Source organism: Podarcis gaigeae (assembly GCF_964106915.1).
Source record: "Podarcis gaigeae genome assembly, chromosome: 15".
In the NCBI taxonomy this organism is placed as follows: Eukaryota; Metazoa; Chordata; class Lepidosauria; order Squamata; family Lacertidae; genus Podarcis; species Podarcis gaigeae.
Genome location: NC_139692.1, coordinates 12,811,459 through 12,828,776, shown reverse-complemented (window position 1 = coordinate 12,828,776; position 17,318 = coordinate 12,811,459). Strand labels below are relative to the sequence as shown.

The window sequence follows — 17,318 nt, the reverse complement described above, 5'->3', positions numbered from 1 at the left end:
TTGAAAAGGCCCTGGCTCTGGTTGAGGCTAATCTGATTTCCTTAGGGCCCGGGACCTCTAGGGTGTTGCTATTTATGGACCTTAAGGTCCTCCGTGGGGCATACCGGGAGAGGCGGTCCCGTAGGTACAAGGGTCCTAGGTTGCGAAGGGCTTTAGAGGTCAAAACCAGCACCTTAAATCTGACCCTGTAGGAACAGATGTACCTAAATTTCTGGTGGCCCTTGTCTTACTTCCCAACTGTTAAGTTCAGTTGGTGGAGCATGAGACTCTATCTCAGGGTGTTGGGTTCCAGCTCCACTTTGGGAGAAGATTCATGCATTGCAAGGGGTTGGACTATATGGCCCTTGCGGTCCCTTCTAACGCTACAATTCTATGATCCTAAGTTAATTCAGCTGCTTGAATGCCTATTCATTGACTGATAATACTGTATTGGCCTGAATATAAGCCTCACTTTTTCTCTCCAAATTCTGACTGAAAAGTTAAAAGTGCAGCTTAAATTCGCGACCGTACGAAAATTGGCTTTTACGATTATCGCTGCTGAAACAGACATAACGGTAAAACGGAACGGGTGAGCCTGCGGAATTTTAAAGGAGCAGTTTATATTCGGGTATTGTCTTTTTTCTCTTCTCCCCCGCCCTCTGCTTGAATTTTAAAGGTGTGGCTTACATTCGGGTGCGACTTATATTCAGGCCAATAGGGTAGTTTTAACAGAGGGCTGTAACTTGGCAGAACCTTTGCCTTTTTTTACTACATGGCTCCCTCTGCTGACAGAAACAGAAATGATATTCATTCCTGGGGACAACTGGAGGTTTATAAGCTCTCTGGGGGATATCTTCAGTTCAAAAGTTTTGTTTTTTTTTATGTTAAGGTGATAGCACTGCTGCTCTTGAGAAAGCCCACCCTGTGTCTAGAGCTTCTGAAAACGGCTTCCACATCAGAAATACGCCTTTTGGGTTTGTGCTTCTATCACCATCTCGGGTAAGTTTAGCCACTCTTGAAGGACACAGATTATTTGGACCTTTTCCAACCAGACTTCAGATCCGAGTTTGGCACGAAGCCAGTCTTTGTCGTTCTTGTGGATGACCTCTAGCGGGACAGCAAAAAGGGGGAAGGCAATCCCAGTGCTCTTTCTCAGCCTCTCATCTGCTTTTGATACCATCAATTTTACACTTACTTGCAGGGTCAACCTTCTCTGTCTGCTAGCACAATGGCCCTTGCGTCTTATACATGGGGACGTCTTATACACAGAAAAGTACGGTAGGTAGGAATAAAACGCTGGGTTTTATCCATGTGACACTCCAACAGGAAACCTACCCCCAAAATCAATTTCTCCAGTCTATTGGGTAGAGAAATAAAGCAGGAAGACAAGAGTTGTGATTTCATTCACAGGTAAGGAAGCAGTGTGCCACTTTCCAGGTCTGGAGTGTTCAGGTATCCTATACCTCAGTAATGGAGAATGTCTTCCTATTAAAGAGAGGTGATGTACCAGGTGCCAATACAACTCAGAAGAGAACTATGATTGGAAATTCTGGCTATGTACAGCCCCAGAAAAGTGCAAGATTTCATGCTCCATGCTGATCCCACTCACTGCTGATACTAGAAAAATGTTGTATGTCTACATGTGCTTTTTAAAAGCGGTATTAGTAGAGACATCACCTTACCAACAAAGGTCCGTATAGTAAAAGCTATGGTTTTCCCAGTAGCGATGTATGGAAGTGAGAGCTGGACCATAAAGATGGCTGATCGCTGAAGACTTGATGCTTTTGAATTATGGTGCTGGAGGAGACTCTTGAGAGTCCCAAGGACTGCAAGAAGATCAAACCTATCCATTCTGAAGGAAATCAGCCCTGAGTGCTCACTGGAAGGACAGATCCTGAAGCTGAGGCTCCAGTACTTTGGCCACCTCATGAGAAGAGAAGACTCCCTGGAAAAGACCCTGATGTTGGGAAAGATGGATGGTGCAAGGAGAAGGGGAAGACAGAGGACGAGATGGTGGGACAGTGTTCTTGAAGCTACGAACATGAGTTTGACCAAACTGCAGGAGGCAGTGGAAGACAGGAGTGCCTGGCGTGCTCTGGTCCATGGGGTCACGAAGAGTTGGACATGATTAAACAACAACAACAACAACATAATACCAACCGGTTCTTGCATCTCTCTGTTAGAAGTTACCACAAATTTCCACAGACCCGTAATTCAAGAATAAAGGGCAATTCTGAACCAAGCTCTAACTTACAAGTTCGGTTTGTATTTAGAAACACAGTGATAGTACCCTGAACCAACAGACATCCTACCAAAGGTATTTACATCCTTACCTTCTGAAAGTACAGGCATCCTTGCTTTATGCCAGGTGTGAGGGATGATGGAGCATAAATAACTGTGAAGATCATTTCTGTGTCCAGGGAGACACCACCGAGTAAGAAACACATTTCTGAAAACTCACGTTTGTTTGTTTTTATTTGGACTGACACATTCATTGTATGCCACAACTTCCACTGATCAATGAGGTTTTTAAAAAAAGAACTTTTAAAAAGCCGGACCTTGCCAGCAGCGTAATGGGGCTTATATAGTCACATTTTGATGAGGCATTAAAAAGGCTTACTCCCCTGGTCCATAACTTTCCCCTCCCCACCTCCCACCCCCTTCTCACAGCTTTGATTGTATTTGATAAAAGCATGGTATGGCAAAATGCATCCCAGCAGTTGAGTTACTTTCACTGCCACATAAACAGGCGAACTAAATTTGTTTAAAAATGCCAGGGATTACTTTAATGTAAAAAAATAAAATAAAATAACCAAAACAAAACAAAAAAGTTGATATGGCAACACTACTAGTAAAGTGGGATACATCACAGAAACAGAAGTTTTTGCAGGCAACACTGGTCGGAAATAGTAAAAAACACTTGATGGGTGAAAAAAGTGAAATGCTAAATTATATACAAGAGGAGCAAAGGGTGGCACTGAAAAACAGTCTCAAGTGACTCCAAGTTTAAACTTGCCATTATCTATTGCTTATTTATTACATAACTGTAATAACACTTATAGAGACAAGATGTGTAAAAATGAGACATTGTGGAAAACAGCTTTTTCATATGAAACGCAAAGTGTACGTTTGTCCAATGTGGAATGTACCAACAGTCATTGTATTTACAGGCTCCCTTTCAGAGTCTTCTCTTTACAAAACCAGCCCAAGGCAAGTAAGCTGTATATTTTACTGACTTGGGATACGCATTTTGTAAAATCATTCGCAAGTGTCTTTTTTTGTTCAAGTTCATTCAGGAAGGCTTATTTCGCCCAGTCCTGTACTGCAAGATTCCGTAAGACGCCCCAATGCCACAGAAGAGTCAAACCTGCAATCCTTATGAAGGACGAAATTCAGTTGTTAAATTTCAAGGGGTATCCAATGGCTTTTTCCAGACACTCTACCAAAGAGCCAGCAGAAAGGAAGTCCCTCTCTACTTCTACAAATTTGATGTAGATGGACTTGGGAGAAATTCCCGGGTCTACAATACAGTTTTGAGATAAAAAGCCATTGATTCCAACCCACTCTTTGCTGAAGGTTTTGGTGTTTGCTTGAAAATGTAAGAACAAGCACTGCTGAAGAGTTCTGACCTCGGCAATACCAAGGTAACAATATATTATTCGGGTGGATTCCATCTCGACTTTGAGCGACGCTTGTGACAGGGGCATATCTGCTTCCCCCAGTGTCTCATTTTCAGGGTCTTGGCTGACGCCCTCATGATCAGGAGACTGTAGTTTCTCGTGACAATCTTCATAACCAATGGCATACAGACCAGGGCTCTTAGGAATACCCCCAGGTAATAAATACTGCACAATATTTCCACCTGTTGGCTTAGAGTGAGCAATAGGAATCCAGTCAATCTCCATGTGAAGCTCTAGGCACCTGGCTTCGCTAATAGTGATCTCTAGGAATTTGTAGTAAACGTTCTTCCAGTTCATTTTCTGTACCCTGGTCATTATGATCCTACCCTCTGGTTTCTCCGAGTTGAAATATTCCCGGAGCCGCTTGCCAAGGGGGACTTGGGAACTAATCTCCGCGTAGTGGTAGCGGATATCCTCCTTCCACCGCGTGTTGTAGCCAATGCCAAAAATGGCCAGTTTGTTAGAAAGATGCAGCCTAGAGAAGTCTGTCCAGCTCTGAAATAATTCCCATTTTAACTGGACGGATTCCAAGATCTGTACAATATTCTGCATCATATCACGCTTCCTTAAAGAAAAAGAAAAAAACAAAGTGTAAGGTTTAAGGCAGGCAATCAAGGGGTTTCGAATAAGGTTACCAGGCGTCCCCATTTTCCAGGGACAGTCCCTGGATTTACAAATCAGTCCCCATACAAAATCCATTGAAGTTGAAAAATGTCCCTGGATTCATTAGGGAAAAAATCTGGTAACCTTAGTTTAGAAGAGCACAAGAGGTATAAGTTTTAAACACCAACTTTCATATGCAAGAACATGGGTAGGCAAACTAAGGCCCGGGGGCCGGATCTGACCCTATCGCCTTCTAAATCCGGCCCACGGGCGGTCTGGGAATCAGCGTGTTTTTATATGAGTAGAATGCGTCCTTTTATTTAAAATGCATCTCTGGGTTATTTGTGGGGCATAGGAATTCATTCTTCTTCTTTTTTCAAAATATAGTCTGCCCCCCCCCCACAAGGTCTGAGGGACAGTGGACCGGCCCCCTGCTGAAAAGGTTTGCTGGCCCCTGTGCAAGAACACCTGGCACTGTAAACACATGTAGTAGCTACAGAAATTATAAATGTTGCCCTGGATCTTTTTAAATATAATTTCATATAACTAACCTGACCGGCTTCCTCCAAAGGCATTTTCTGGTCAGTAAAGCTTATACACTGTGGAGAACTGTGGTGGTGCCTTAATCACCACAATAATTCTAAATGCACCATTTAAATTGGTCCTACTGTTATCTAGCGTAATTCAAAGAAAGCTCAGCGGCAGGGCATGCAGAAAGTCCCAGGTTTGATCTCTTGATAGCTCTGTTGGTAGAGCATGAGACTCTTCATCTCATGGTCATAGGTTTGAGTCCCACATAGTGATCTAACATCTTTCCAAAAGTTTGTTACAAGTACAATTATCTTGGCTTATTCAGCAGCTTAACCTGTCTTTGCCAAATTATTTCAAAGGTGTACTGAGACCTAACTAGTAGTTACCCTCTTTGGCGTGGGGACACATCTAACTGGTGTACTGCCAATTTAAATGACTGTGTGCTGCCTGATAAACCCACCCATATGAAGACTACTATGTCTGGCAAGCATTCCAGGACATGAAAACAGGAATTTCCAAGTAGCTGCATTCAACACAGTCAACGCACAATGACACAATCCTACAAACTGCCACTTAGATAATAAAGGAGGTCCGGAGTCACCCTGGAAAAACAGGATTGCACATGTCATCTTCCTAGGGAACAGGCAGATTTTGGAAGCCAGGACTGTGCACAACACAAAAATATGCTCCTTTCATAATCTCTTTTTAATATTTCCAAAAGACTATTCCTTCCAAGCAAGACTTTGCAGTAGTGTGGGTTACTAGCCTTGTATTAACTGCCCTGGCCGCCAGTTTACTTCCAGGTGCAATTCAAGTGCTGGCTATTATCTTTAATGGATGAGACCAGAATACCTAAAGGATCTTCTCTTATTGTACAATCCTGCCTGCCCAATGAAGTTATCTGGATAATCCTGCCTGTATGTCGCTCTCCCATTTGAAGGGCTATTGCTGCGACTACATGAAACCTCTCCCAGTTGTGAGCACTCAGCTTTCAAAAACTCCCTGCCTCAGAAGATACGATTGGCCCAAATGACATTCTATTTCTACCCGAATGGATTTTGCGTGTCAGAGAGAGAGAGGGGTGGGGGTGTGCAACAGAGAAAGAGAGAAATCAGGCCTTTAACCTGGATGTTAGTCGATTCTGCTGCTTCCCTCCTTCTGTCAAATTTTATCTGTAGCATGTTTGCTTTTATTCTAATAAAAGGTATAATAGCTTGCAGGATCAGGCCAATGGCCCATCCAGTATCGTGTTCTCACAGTTACCAACCAAATAACTGTTATAACTATATTTTTAATGTGGGTTAGCTACTTTGAGTGGCTCAAATTTTGATCTGGACAGGATAAGAGTATCATTGGCAAACAAGTAATTTGGTGAATGTCAACTTGACTCTCCATCATCTACCTGAACTTGAGAAATAAAATGGGGTGGGAAATAAAAATTTAAAGTAAGAACATTACATAGACCAGTGTCTGGATTTCAGTGGGCAATATACACGCGGCTGATGGCTGTATGTGTTACAGAGGTTAAAGACCCATTTTATACGAACGAGTTCTGAACAGAGAAAGCTTGAAGAACTTTAGTTATTGTCTGAAGTTTTAGATGCCCTCATTCTAAAATCAACTACTGTCGGAGATTCCCAGGTAGGACACTCATAAATTACTCACTGGGATTCTTCAGAAGATTCCTGTTTTATCTTCAATGATTTCTTCATAGCAGGCATTTCATCTGAAAGATTGGGTTACAAATAATTGTTAAAAACAAAAACTTGCTACTTTTTAAATTTAAACGTCCTGACGTATATTTAAATAGCACTTAAAAGTGCAATAAAAGTTAGATTTATTCAGCATTATGTACAGATTAGAGAATCACACTCTTCTTAAGAATAATACCAAGAATCAAGCCCGAAGGTCACTTTATTGAATATTTACATAAGGCAATTCTGCCCTGCTTATATTTGAAGATTGCATATAACAAACCTTTGCATCTGATTCCCTGTGTACCACCAATTCTTATTTCAAGTAACATCAAACAGAAAAAACATTTCTGTAAAAACACCCACGTGCATCCATAACAATAAGGAAAATAACAATCAGCAAAACATAGGGAAACTTGCAATATCTAAATGCACTGTTTGAAACTCTCAAATGCTGCAGCTTTTGTTTCTCATGTGTGAGCTATTTTCTAGAAACGGGGGTGGGTGAGTGTTCTTGAGAGCTTGTGGGTGCAGTGGCCAGTAGGGAAGCAAATGTTAAGCCAGGCTTCCTCAAACTCAGCCCTTCAGATGTTTTTGGCCTACAACTCCCACGATCCCTAGCTAGCAGGACCAGTGGTCAGGGATGATGGGAATTGTAGTCTCAAAACATCTGGAGGGCCGAGTTTGAGGAAGCCTGTGTTAAGCCTACACAGGCAGAGAGAGGGAGACAGAATGAACCAAACTGGCCAAAGAAGTACAGCAGTCCTCCTCTGTGCATTCCATTTTCCTTATTTATAATGAGATGATTTAAACCTCTTCATCAAGATACACAATGGCAACAAGCAGCATAAATGGCGGCAGCAGAATTATAGCTATGACGAAGACTAGTATTTCATACCTAACTCTTGGTCTCCTGACTGGTAGCAGTGAAGGTCCTGACTGTGGTTCCCCCATTCGTCCTGCGAATATTCCTCCATAGTGCTGCCGTCTGACTCCAACTCTTGGTATAGGCCACTGCTATTGATAAGCACAGGCTGGCAGGGTTGAGAGTCCCATCCTCCTTGACCAAACACCTGCTCCAGCTGTTCAAAGGTGTAACTGCTTTTCCTTTTCCCAACGCCGTGCTCTTTTACCCGGCTGTAACACCTGCGAAGAGTCTGAAAGACAGAAGGCACCTGGTCAGTGTAAACTTGCTTACCAAGACTTCTAAATAAGCTACACAATGTTATTTAATCTCTAACTTTGGCTGAGCAAAGCTCTACCATATATATTTTACTATTTTTAACCAAAACAGGATGCTACCAAGTAGCTTTAAAGCCAGGTTGAACTCTTGCAGCCATTTAAAGTTTCCAGCATACAGCACTTTCATTTGTATATTTGCCTCAAGAGCACAGCGCATCTAAGTGATCGTTTTAAGACATCAGTTTTTACTGGTTCTTTGTCTACTACCAAGGGCTTTCCCTTCTTAGCCCCCAAACTTGCTGTATTATGCAGAACTAAATCCCAGTAAGATACCAACAAGCCCATAAGATGTACACCTTTACAAAGGGAGGAGAAAGAATAGCTACTGTTGTGCCCATAGTTTGGAGAAGATTAAGGGAAGGGAGAGAGAAAGAGAGAGAAACAGGAGTCACCAAAAGCAGACAGTTGGATCATCCCTTACTCCAAAAAGAAAACATTTAAGAAGTTAAAAAAAATTGTTGGCCTAAACTCTTTAGCTAGTAAAATATATTACTTACATATTTTGCATCCTTACTAACTCACTCTGTCTCTTGGGAAGCTGCTGAAATTTAAAAGAGGTGAAATCAATAATACTCTGAACTCCCACGCTCAAATATCATAACAGGTCAGGTCTAATAATAAAACATTAAACCCAACATTAAACCCAACAGTCTGCCCTAGATTCTGAAGCACCTTATACACCAAGCTTCACTCAGGTTTTGGCCTCTTTCATTCTTACACTTTGGCTGCAAGCAGTATGCATTACACAGCAGCAGCAAGCATAAAGCTTTACAAATACTTCCTTCCGGGTCTTCCTTCCTGATTTCCAACTGCATACAACACCTGTTCTTTGGAAAACCTTAAATCTGTACCTATTAACATAGTCTGATGTAAAGAGCGGGCTATAGGCAGAAAACTGACCACACACCGCATTACAGGGCACCCTGTTTGCAAGAGCAAGTATGCTCCAATGACAGAAATAATAAAATAGGAAGGGCAAAAGCTGTAAGGATTTGAAGAAATTCAGTAACTCAAGCACCATAATACACTCTTGTCTCCCAACCACTTTGAATTTTTATTCTTATAAAGTGTAACTTTGCCAGCTTCTCCTATCGCCCCAGTGACAATGCTGAAGCTCATTTCTTAATCATGCAGAGAAGAGTTAATCAGTGGCCTAATGCATATTTGGAATCCCAGGAGCTGAAATCATGTTATTTTGCTGCTTAAGGCAGGGCAGCAAATTGCGCTCCAGCTCCCATCTCAAGGGATAGAGTACCCAAGGACACTCAATATAGAAAATCCCACAAGCACCTCCTCCTCCTCCTCGGAAGTAAAAATGCAACTAACAATATATTGCCCTTTGATGACACACAAAATGAGCTGCTTAACACACCATACTGGTCCTAAGAATGGTAAGTTTCATAATGTTAGTTAATTTCATACTGCTAACTTTGGAGATGTGAAGACAGGGAGAAAAAGACAGGGAGAACATTTTCTCTTTCTTTTAGAAAGGAAAAAGGCTAAATATATTTGAAGTGTTTCTAGCCTTCTGTAGGGAACATGTTTAGTGATTGTGCACACTTTTCTGATATTTCCCAGCAAGTTTCACAATCCGCTTACAGGTGTGGGGGAATTCTTTCAATACTTAATCCCACTGGGAAGTCAACAGAGCTAAACCCACCAAAATCCCTATACTGTTGTGCTTAACTGTGTGACAATGAGTTGATTCTCTAGCTAAGCAGCAGAGTATTACAGGAGACACTAATACGAGTTCATTAGAGATAATAAACACTTTTATTAAATGTCAACCTAAAACAAACAGTTCATCTAGCACAATTAGCCAAGAAGTCTTAATATGATCTACTGAGGTCTTTTGGGAGTCCTAGCATTCACAAACACTACTTCAAATATTTGGGGCTCAATTTAGCATTTCCAGGTATTTTCTCACTGCTTGTTTCAATACCAACAAAGAATCCTGACTAGCAGCAATCCTACTGAGCATTCAAAACTATTTTAACACAGCCTACCTGCTAAAATCCAGGGAAACAGGTATACTGCTGGTGAGCGCACCATGTGAGCACAAAAGCAAAAGTCAGAAATAAGTGCCCCCCAGCTTATTCTACCCTTTCCCACCTCCTACCCTACCCAACCCAACTAGGTGTTCCACCTTCAAAATCGATTCACCTAGACAAAAGCACAAATAGAAAGTTGCAACTCATTTGAGCAACCATGTTTGATGACAGTTTGGTTCAGTTCAATTCCTAATAGAATATTCATGTTATCTTTTGCTTCCTCAGAAATAATTACCAGTCCTAGAAAGTGAATCTGCATATGCTCTGCAAGGCAGACCAAAATGAAATCACATGTCCTGAAACACTCTTGCTGTATGCAGACAAGCCCAGAGTACCCAATTTGTGTACCTGAGTAACTACTAGTTCCTTTGAAAATTAATCCCTTTCATTATTCCGGGCAAAAGGAGGAAAGTTATATCCAGAAAGACAAATGATGATAATAAATCGGGTATTAGATAAGGAGATTAACTTAGCAAACCGTTATGTAAAGTAACTAAGCAGTGTATTTTCATATTACAGATGTTTCAAAGGCTCATCAAAGAAGTTGCCCAAGATCTAGATTAATGCTGCTCACTCATTACACAGTGGTCCAATATATTCTGCATTTTTTGCTCTATAAGACTCACTTTTTCCCTCCTAAAAAGTAAGGGGAAATGTGTGTGCGTCTTATGGAGTGAATGCAGGCTGCGCAGCTATCCCAGAAGCCAGAACAGCAAGAGGGATTGCTGCTTTCACTACGCAGCGATCCCTCTTGCTGTTCTGGTTTCTGAGATTCAGAATATTTTTTCCCTTGTTTTCCTCCTCCAAAAACTAGGTGCGTCTTGTGGTCTGGTGCGTCTTATGGAGCGAAAAGTGGGGAGCGGTACTTCATGATTCCAGTAGATGCTGCTTTATTCAAAAGGAGCAAGATGATCAAATTAACAAATTAAGGACAAACTTGTTTTCACTTCCAGTGTAACCCAGGCCAGTAAATTTCTGCTACAAGTTATGAAGCATGTTGCTTGATTTAAACATATTTTGACTTTGAGAATGAAAGTGATCAAGAGCTTTTAATGAAAAGTTGAACCTTATTATTCATCCAAGCTTATCCATCTTTAGCTCCTTTCAATGGTGTCATGCCATTTTCTATTTTTAAAAAAGAGTTCTTTAGAATTTTAAAGTCCTTCCTTTCCCAAATATTTATACAGTACATGCATGCTAATCAAGTCTTTTTCTTTCTTTCTTTCTTTCTTTCTTTCTTTCTTTCTTTCTTTCTTTCTCTCTTTCTCTCTTTCTTTTTAAAAAGAAATGTCAGCTCATTAACTGCTGACTTGCTCTGCAGCATCAATTTGTTTCTGTAGAACTTTTTAGCACTTTATGAAAAGCAGAGGCATAAATGTACCATGTAAAACCATTTCACTGATCTAACTCATTAGCTTTCTATGTCTTTCATTAAAAAATGAAGCATTGATCACCAGAAACTTAGAACTTTTCAGTTGCATTATAATTATTTCAAATCTGCATACATTAGGAATAGTTTAATAGCCCCATTTGATGCTCTTGTTGAAATTGTTTAGAACAGTTGGGTGCCATCTCAAACAATGGCTGAAGATCTACTCAACAAAGCCTGTAGACAGACACCGATCTGCAGTGCAATCCTATGCATGTCTTCTCAGAAGTAAGTTTCATCAAGTACAATAGTATTTATACTCAGATAAGTGCTTTTGTCCATCGAGTTTTCTTGGCAGGGATACTGTAGGGGCTTGCCGGTTCCTGCTGCAGGTTTGGTCAAAACTCCACTATGACCTGTCCGTCTTGGGTGGCCCTGCACGGCATAGCAACAAGGCAGATAGTGACAGCAGTTCACTGCAGATAGTGACAGCAGTCACGAAATTAAAAGATGCCTGCTTCTTGGGAGGAAAGCAATGACAAACCTAGACAGCACCTTAAAAAGCAGAGACATCACCTTGCCAACAAAGGTCTGTATAGTAAAAGCTATGGTTTTCCCAGTAGTGATGTATGGAAGTGAGAGCTGGATCATAAAGAAGGCTGATCGCCGAAGAATTGATGCTTTTGAATTATGGTGCTGGAGGAGACTCTTGAGAGTCCCATGGACTGCAAGAAGATCAAACCTCTCCATTCTGAAGGAAATCAGCCCTGAGTGCTCACTGGAAGGACTGATCCTGAAGCTGAGGCTCCAATACTTTGGCCACCTCATGAGAAGAGAAGACTCCCTGGAAAAGACCGTGATGTTGGGAAGATTGAGGGCACGAAGGGGACGACAGAGGACGAGATGGTTGGACAGTGTTTTCGAAGCTACGAATGTGAGTTTGACCAAACTGTGGGAGGCAGTGGAAGACAGGAGTGCTTGGCGTGCTCTGGTCCATGGGGTCACAAAGAGTCGGACACGACTAAATGAAAACAACAACAACAACGTGCTTTTAGGACTGCAGCCTTAAAACTCATAATAGACAAGTAAAAGGATGCATAACTGCTCATATATAAGTAGAATCTTCTGAATTTCTCTCCTTTGTTAAAAAACATATAGCTCAGTTGGTAGAGCATGAGACTCTTAATCTCAGGATTTTGGGTTCAAGCTCCAAGTTGGGCAAACGTTTCCTGCATTGCAGGGGGTTGAACTAGATGACCTTCATGGTTCCTTCCAACTCTACAATCTTCTGTAAGATTGTATGACCCTTGTGTTAAGCAAGTATAAGCAAGTATACATTCATACATAACGGGCTTTAAATCATATTGACAACTGGGCAAGGTATTTGGAGAGAGAAAGAGAGAGAGAGAGAGAATTATTTTATTTTTTTAAGTGGAAGCTGTATAATGCTGTTTAATTACTTTAAGGAAATTTAATTACTTTATCCAATGCTTTCCACAATGTAGATTGCAAGCAAGCTGGCTAAGGCAGCTGGTCACTCAAGTTCTTCAACTATAGTGGGTACCAGTGATACAACAAATCAAACATAAGTCCCTTCCCTAGAGAACACAGCTTCCAGCTGGCATTATTGGGCCTGCATCAATGTGGCAACTGGTATCAAAAACATGAAAAGGAACTTTTAATTTCATCTGAATCAAACTAAGCAATCCTGTTTTGGATTAGTCAATATCGTATCAATATAGCATGCAAGTAAAACAGTATAAAAATATAGTAGGATTAGGCCACCTGCCAAAATATATGTGACCTTCTCCAACCCGCCCTGGCTAAAGTTACAAAGGTGCAAAATGAATGCCAGCATCAACAATTGCTCACACGTAATGGTTATACTCTGGTTATACACGTAATGGATGTTTACTCTGTCATTTAATTCCTACAAACATTTTAATCCTGTCCTACAACTTGCTATAATTGGTCTGAATAAACACTTATTCTGAAAGTACTTCCTCCTTGCAGGGCATAACTGCTTAACCAGCTTTGCACGTTTACCACATGCACTACTTACTGGCTTTAAACAATTTCTGACTCTTGCATGAGAGTAGCCCACTTATAGGAATCTTGTGCTTAAAATAATCATGTAAGTTCTTAAGGGCAGGCTGTCTAGAGGATGCTCCAACATGAAATTAAAGTGCTTGGGACTAGGCTACCCAACAGATTGCTTTCTTCCATATGCATCTATCAAAACCTTAAGATCCCCTACAGAGGCCCTGCTCTGGGTGCCCCCATCAAATGAAGTGATGTAGGTAACCACCTGGAAAATTGCATTTTCAGTAACAGCATCCTACTCATGGAATAACCCTCCTCAGAGAGGCCCACTCAGCTTCATCTTTATGGTCTTTTGGGTGCTAGGTTAAGACCTTTCTGCTCATCCAAGCTTTTAAATAACTTAGTCTGGGATTGTTTCTCTATCCCCCTTTTAAAAATGTATTTAACATTGAGGGTACCCAGTATGAAGAGGTCTATTTTCTCTACATAGTTTTTGGATTTGGTGTATATTATATTCTTCGTATTTATTTGTATATTATTCTTGCATTTTTTGCCACTTTTTCACAAAAAGTGACTCAAAGTGACTTACAGAATAATACAAATGTTAATACAAAATTTAAAAAATCGAAGACCAAAAACAAAACCATGAAATATATTTTTAAAAGCAGTTCTAATGGTTTAGTAGGTCCATTTTCACTGTTTTCTATTTATTTACTGTAAGGCATCTAGAAAGATTTCCCCATGGACCACTTGAAAATTGCTTACTGGTTTTTCTGCCTGTTATAGCAATTGTAATAATAATAATAATGATAATGATAATGATAATGATAATAATAATAATAATAATAATAATAATAATAATAATAATAATAATAATAATTTATTATTTATACCCCGCCCATCTGGCTGGGCCTCCCCAGCCACTCTGGGCGGCTTCCAAAAGAATATTAAAATACTATGATACATCAAACATTAAAAGCATCCCTAAACAGGGCTGCCTTCAGATGTCTTCTAAAAGTCTGGTAGTTGTTGTTCTCTTTGACATCTGGTGGGAGGACATTCCACAGGGAGGGCGCCACTACCGAGAAGGCCCTCTGCCTGGTTCCCTGTAGCTTTGCTTCTCGCAATGAGGGAACCGCCAGAAGGCCCTCGGCGCTGGACCTCGGTGTCCGGGTAGAACGATGGGGGTGGAGACGCTCCTTCAGGTATACTGGACCGAGGCCGTTTAGGGCTTTAAAGGTCAGCACCAACACTTTGAATTGTGCTCGGAAACGTACTGGGAGCACTGTGCTAGCTGCTGTATGATTTTTAATTATATTTTCAGACACGCTTGCAACTACTGGTAGTCTGGAATAATTTGGGAACCCCTGACCTAGACAACTTTGTGTTATGGGGCAACATACAACTGTCATAAAGATTAATACTTGTCTGATAAAGGTGACAGCTCTGTGCCCACAGAACAGTTGCATTGCCTGTACAAAAGGCTGTGGGTTGGTGGGTGGATGACGAAACAGCCCAAATATAGCATCCCAGGATATGTGCTGCTGCTGCTGCTGCTCCTGTATCACTTCCACTATCACACAGGTGGTTTTCACTAACAAAGCTGACAGCACCAGAGGGAAGCAGGCACTGGATTTTATCTAGTCATGCCCTCCCCTTATCTTAGTATTAATACCAACACATAAAAATTAAAGGAAACTTATCTTCAGTAGCACTAACTCAAAATAAGCAAAATACAAGTTAGTTAAAATGGCATCCTCTTCAATATCAGTCAGAGTGAAGAGGAAAATAAGAAAACTTGGGAATATGAGCAAATTTAGTTTGCCATTATACTAATTCCTGCTACCTTTCCCACCTAATAAGAAAAACTATTAACTGAACCAACAAAGTTTCACTCCAGTCACTAACAAATTTCATTATTCAGAACCATTTATTCTCACACTGAAAAATAAGGAAAACTACATGCTTCTTATGCTGGTTAACTCTGATTTGTCAGATACCACATTCCCAGAAAAGACAACCACTAAACTAGGAATCTATATTACCCAGACTGCAGCCTCCTGTTTTTAGCTCACATCCTTCAACTTTGGCTTTTGTCTTTCTAATACAGTTGAGGGATGCCCCCCCCCATTTTGCAGCTGGCACAGAGCCACTTCCTTTGTTACCTTAAGGACCCACACTTAGGAGGACTTTACCAAAAAACTTGTCTAGCTATTCTAGCAATTGGATCCTTGTTGGATTCAGGAATTAGAAAGGACTCGGGCACACAGCCTACTTCCCCACACCAACTCACAACAATACTTACTCCATAAGATGCTGCTGTTCAGCTAAAAAGTCACTAAACCAAACAGAAACATAAATAATATTCATTTTTAAAACAGCAATATGTACTCTTGTAATCTGGCAGAAAATGGAAACAGATGATTTGACTTGCATGAGATTTAATTTGCTTGAGACATTTTTGCTTTGAGTTCTACTGGCATTCCACCTGAATTTGTCCACTTGCTTTCCAAAAGCTAACATTCTTCCATACAGTCACTGCTAATATCCCTTTTTAATGCCGCATAATAAAACTAATGTTCAAATACCATGAACGAAACTAAACCAAGTCCTCAAACAAACCTGTCATTTAGAAAACATTTACTATACTTGAATAGATAAAGCTACCACTGAATACTGCTCTTCATTATGGCACACAACCAATATAAATTTGGGGCTGGTCTGCTAAACTGTACAGAAAACACAGGAATCCAAATTGAACCAGTTCCTAATATTTTTCAAGCTGTGGAATCTTATCTTCTGGAAGAACAACTCTCAGCCTTGCTTCTCATATCTAGAGCTCTGCTCCCTGTGATTCATTGGAGCCCTGCTGCCTGTGGCAGATAACTCTGAAAGTTTTTCTGCGTGGGAACTCTTTCGTAAAGGGAGCATCCTGCTCTTGAAGGAAAAGATGATAAAATAATAGCCTGTGGCCTTGCCAACCCGACAAAATCTTTAGGAATCAGACCCCAAAAAAAATCTTCATTCAACTGCTTGCATTGCTGGATAGGATGGTGCTGCCTCCTTTTAATGAAGAGTTGATTACATGTGATTTCTTGACCCCAATTAAGTCCAAGAAAGCAATAAATGGACTTTCCCCAGCCCCGCACTAAAGCTATTTTAGTTGGTCGCAACGGGCCAGAGAATGACAAAACCAAAACGGGCACTAGGGGATGAGTTTTGTTGGCTGTCAAAAGGTCCCTGGAGAATCAACCGAAGGCTTACAAAGCAAGCCCGAAAGGAGGGCAAATTTTTTCCTCGGCCAAGACTTAAGTGCGCTGGGATTTCCAAGGAAGAAGCGGCCCGCCAGCCAACCACATGAAGAAGTCCCCAAGCTATGAGCCACCCTTTTCAGGGAACGCCCAGGTACCTCCTCCTCCTCCTCCTCTCTCGAGCATCACTTGCTGGGCAAGCGGCTGCGCTCCGTACCTTGATGCGCTCGCGGCACTGGGACGGTGTCCGCTCGTAGCCCAGCTCGGCCAGGGCCCGGGAGACCCGCTCGTACATGGCGGGCCCGGGGGCCTTGCTGCCGAACACGGTGCCGGCGCCCTCCAATTGCTGGTACCGCGCCTCCACAAGCCGCTCGTTGCCCCACACGGCGATCAGCGCGTTGGTCTCGGCCGGCGTCCATGACACGCCTCGGCAGGCGGCCGCCGTGGCTGTGCCTCCGGGCGAGAAGGAGACGGACGGGGAGGCCCCGCCGCGGCCCCCGCCGCCGCCGCCGCCCCCCGAGCCGGCCCCAGTCCCCGCCGAGGTTGCCGCGGCCACGGAGCCCGGCCCGGCGGGGCCTAGCGGGGAAGCGCCGCTGGGCGTGGAAGGGTCGGAGAGGCTGGGGTTGCCGTCGCTGAGGGCCCCGGGAGAGCCGGGAGACAGCACCTCCATCTTGGGGATCTTCAGCGGCGGCTCGGCGGCTGAGAGCTGTGAGGAGCCACAGGGCGCCGCCATATTGGAGCTGCGGAGCCGAGCGGGCGGAAGTGACGGTCGGAGCCCAGCGGGCGGGGCTTCCGCCAGGCGTGACAGCCAACAGTGAAAAGCGGGAGAATTGGGGGGGGGGGGGGAGAGAGAGAGAGAGTGGGGAAGCGAGAAG

General features: G+C 42.3%; 1 protein-coding gene across 1 annotated transcript; it reads right to left on the bottom strand.

Annotated features, from left to right (window-relative positions):
• Positions 1–2,436: 2,436 nt before the first annotated feature.
• On the bottom strand, positions 2,437–17,204 carry MSANTD2 (Myb/SANT DNA binding domain containing 2). Its single transcript, XM_083714934.1, is given in 6 exon segments — positions 2,437–4,224; positions 6,459–6,519; positions 7,386–7,644; positions 8,227–8,237; positions 8,240–8,270; positions 16,661–17,204. Coding segments are annotated over 6 exon segments (1,731 nt in total). The 5' UTR covers positions 17,177–17,204; the 3' UTR covers positions 2,437–3,371.
• Positions 17,205–17,318: the final 114 nt, after the last annotated feature.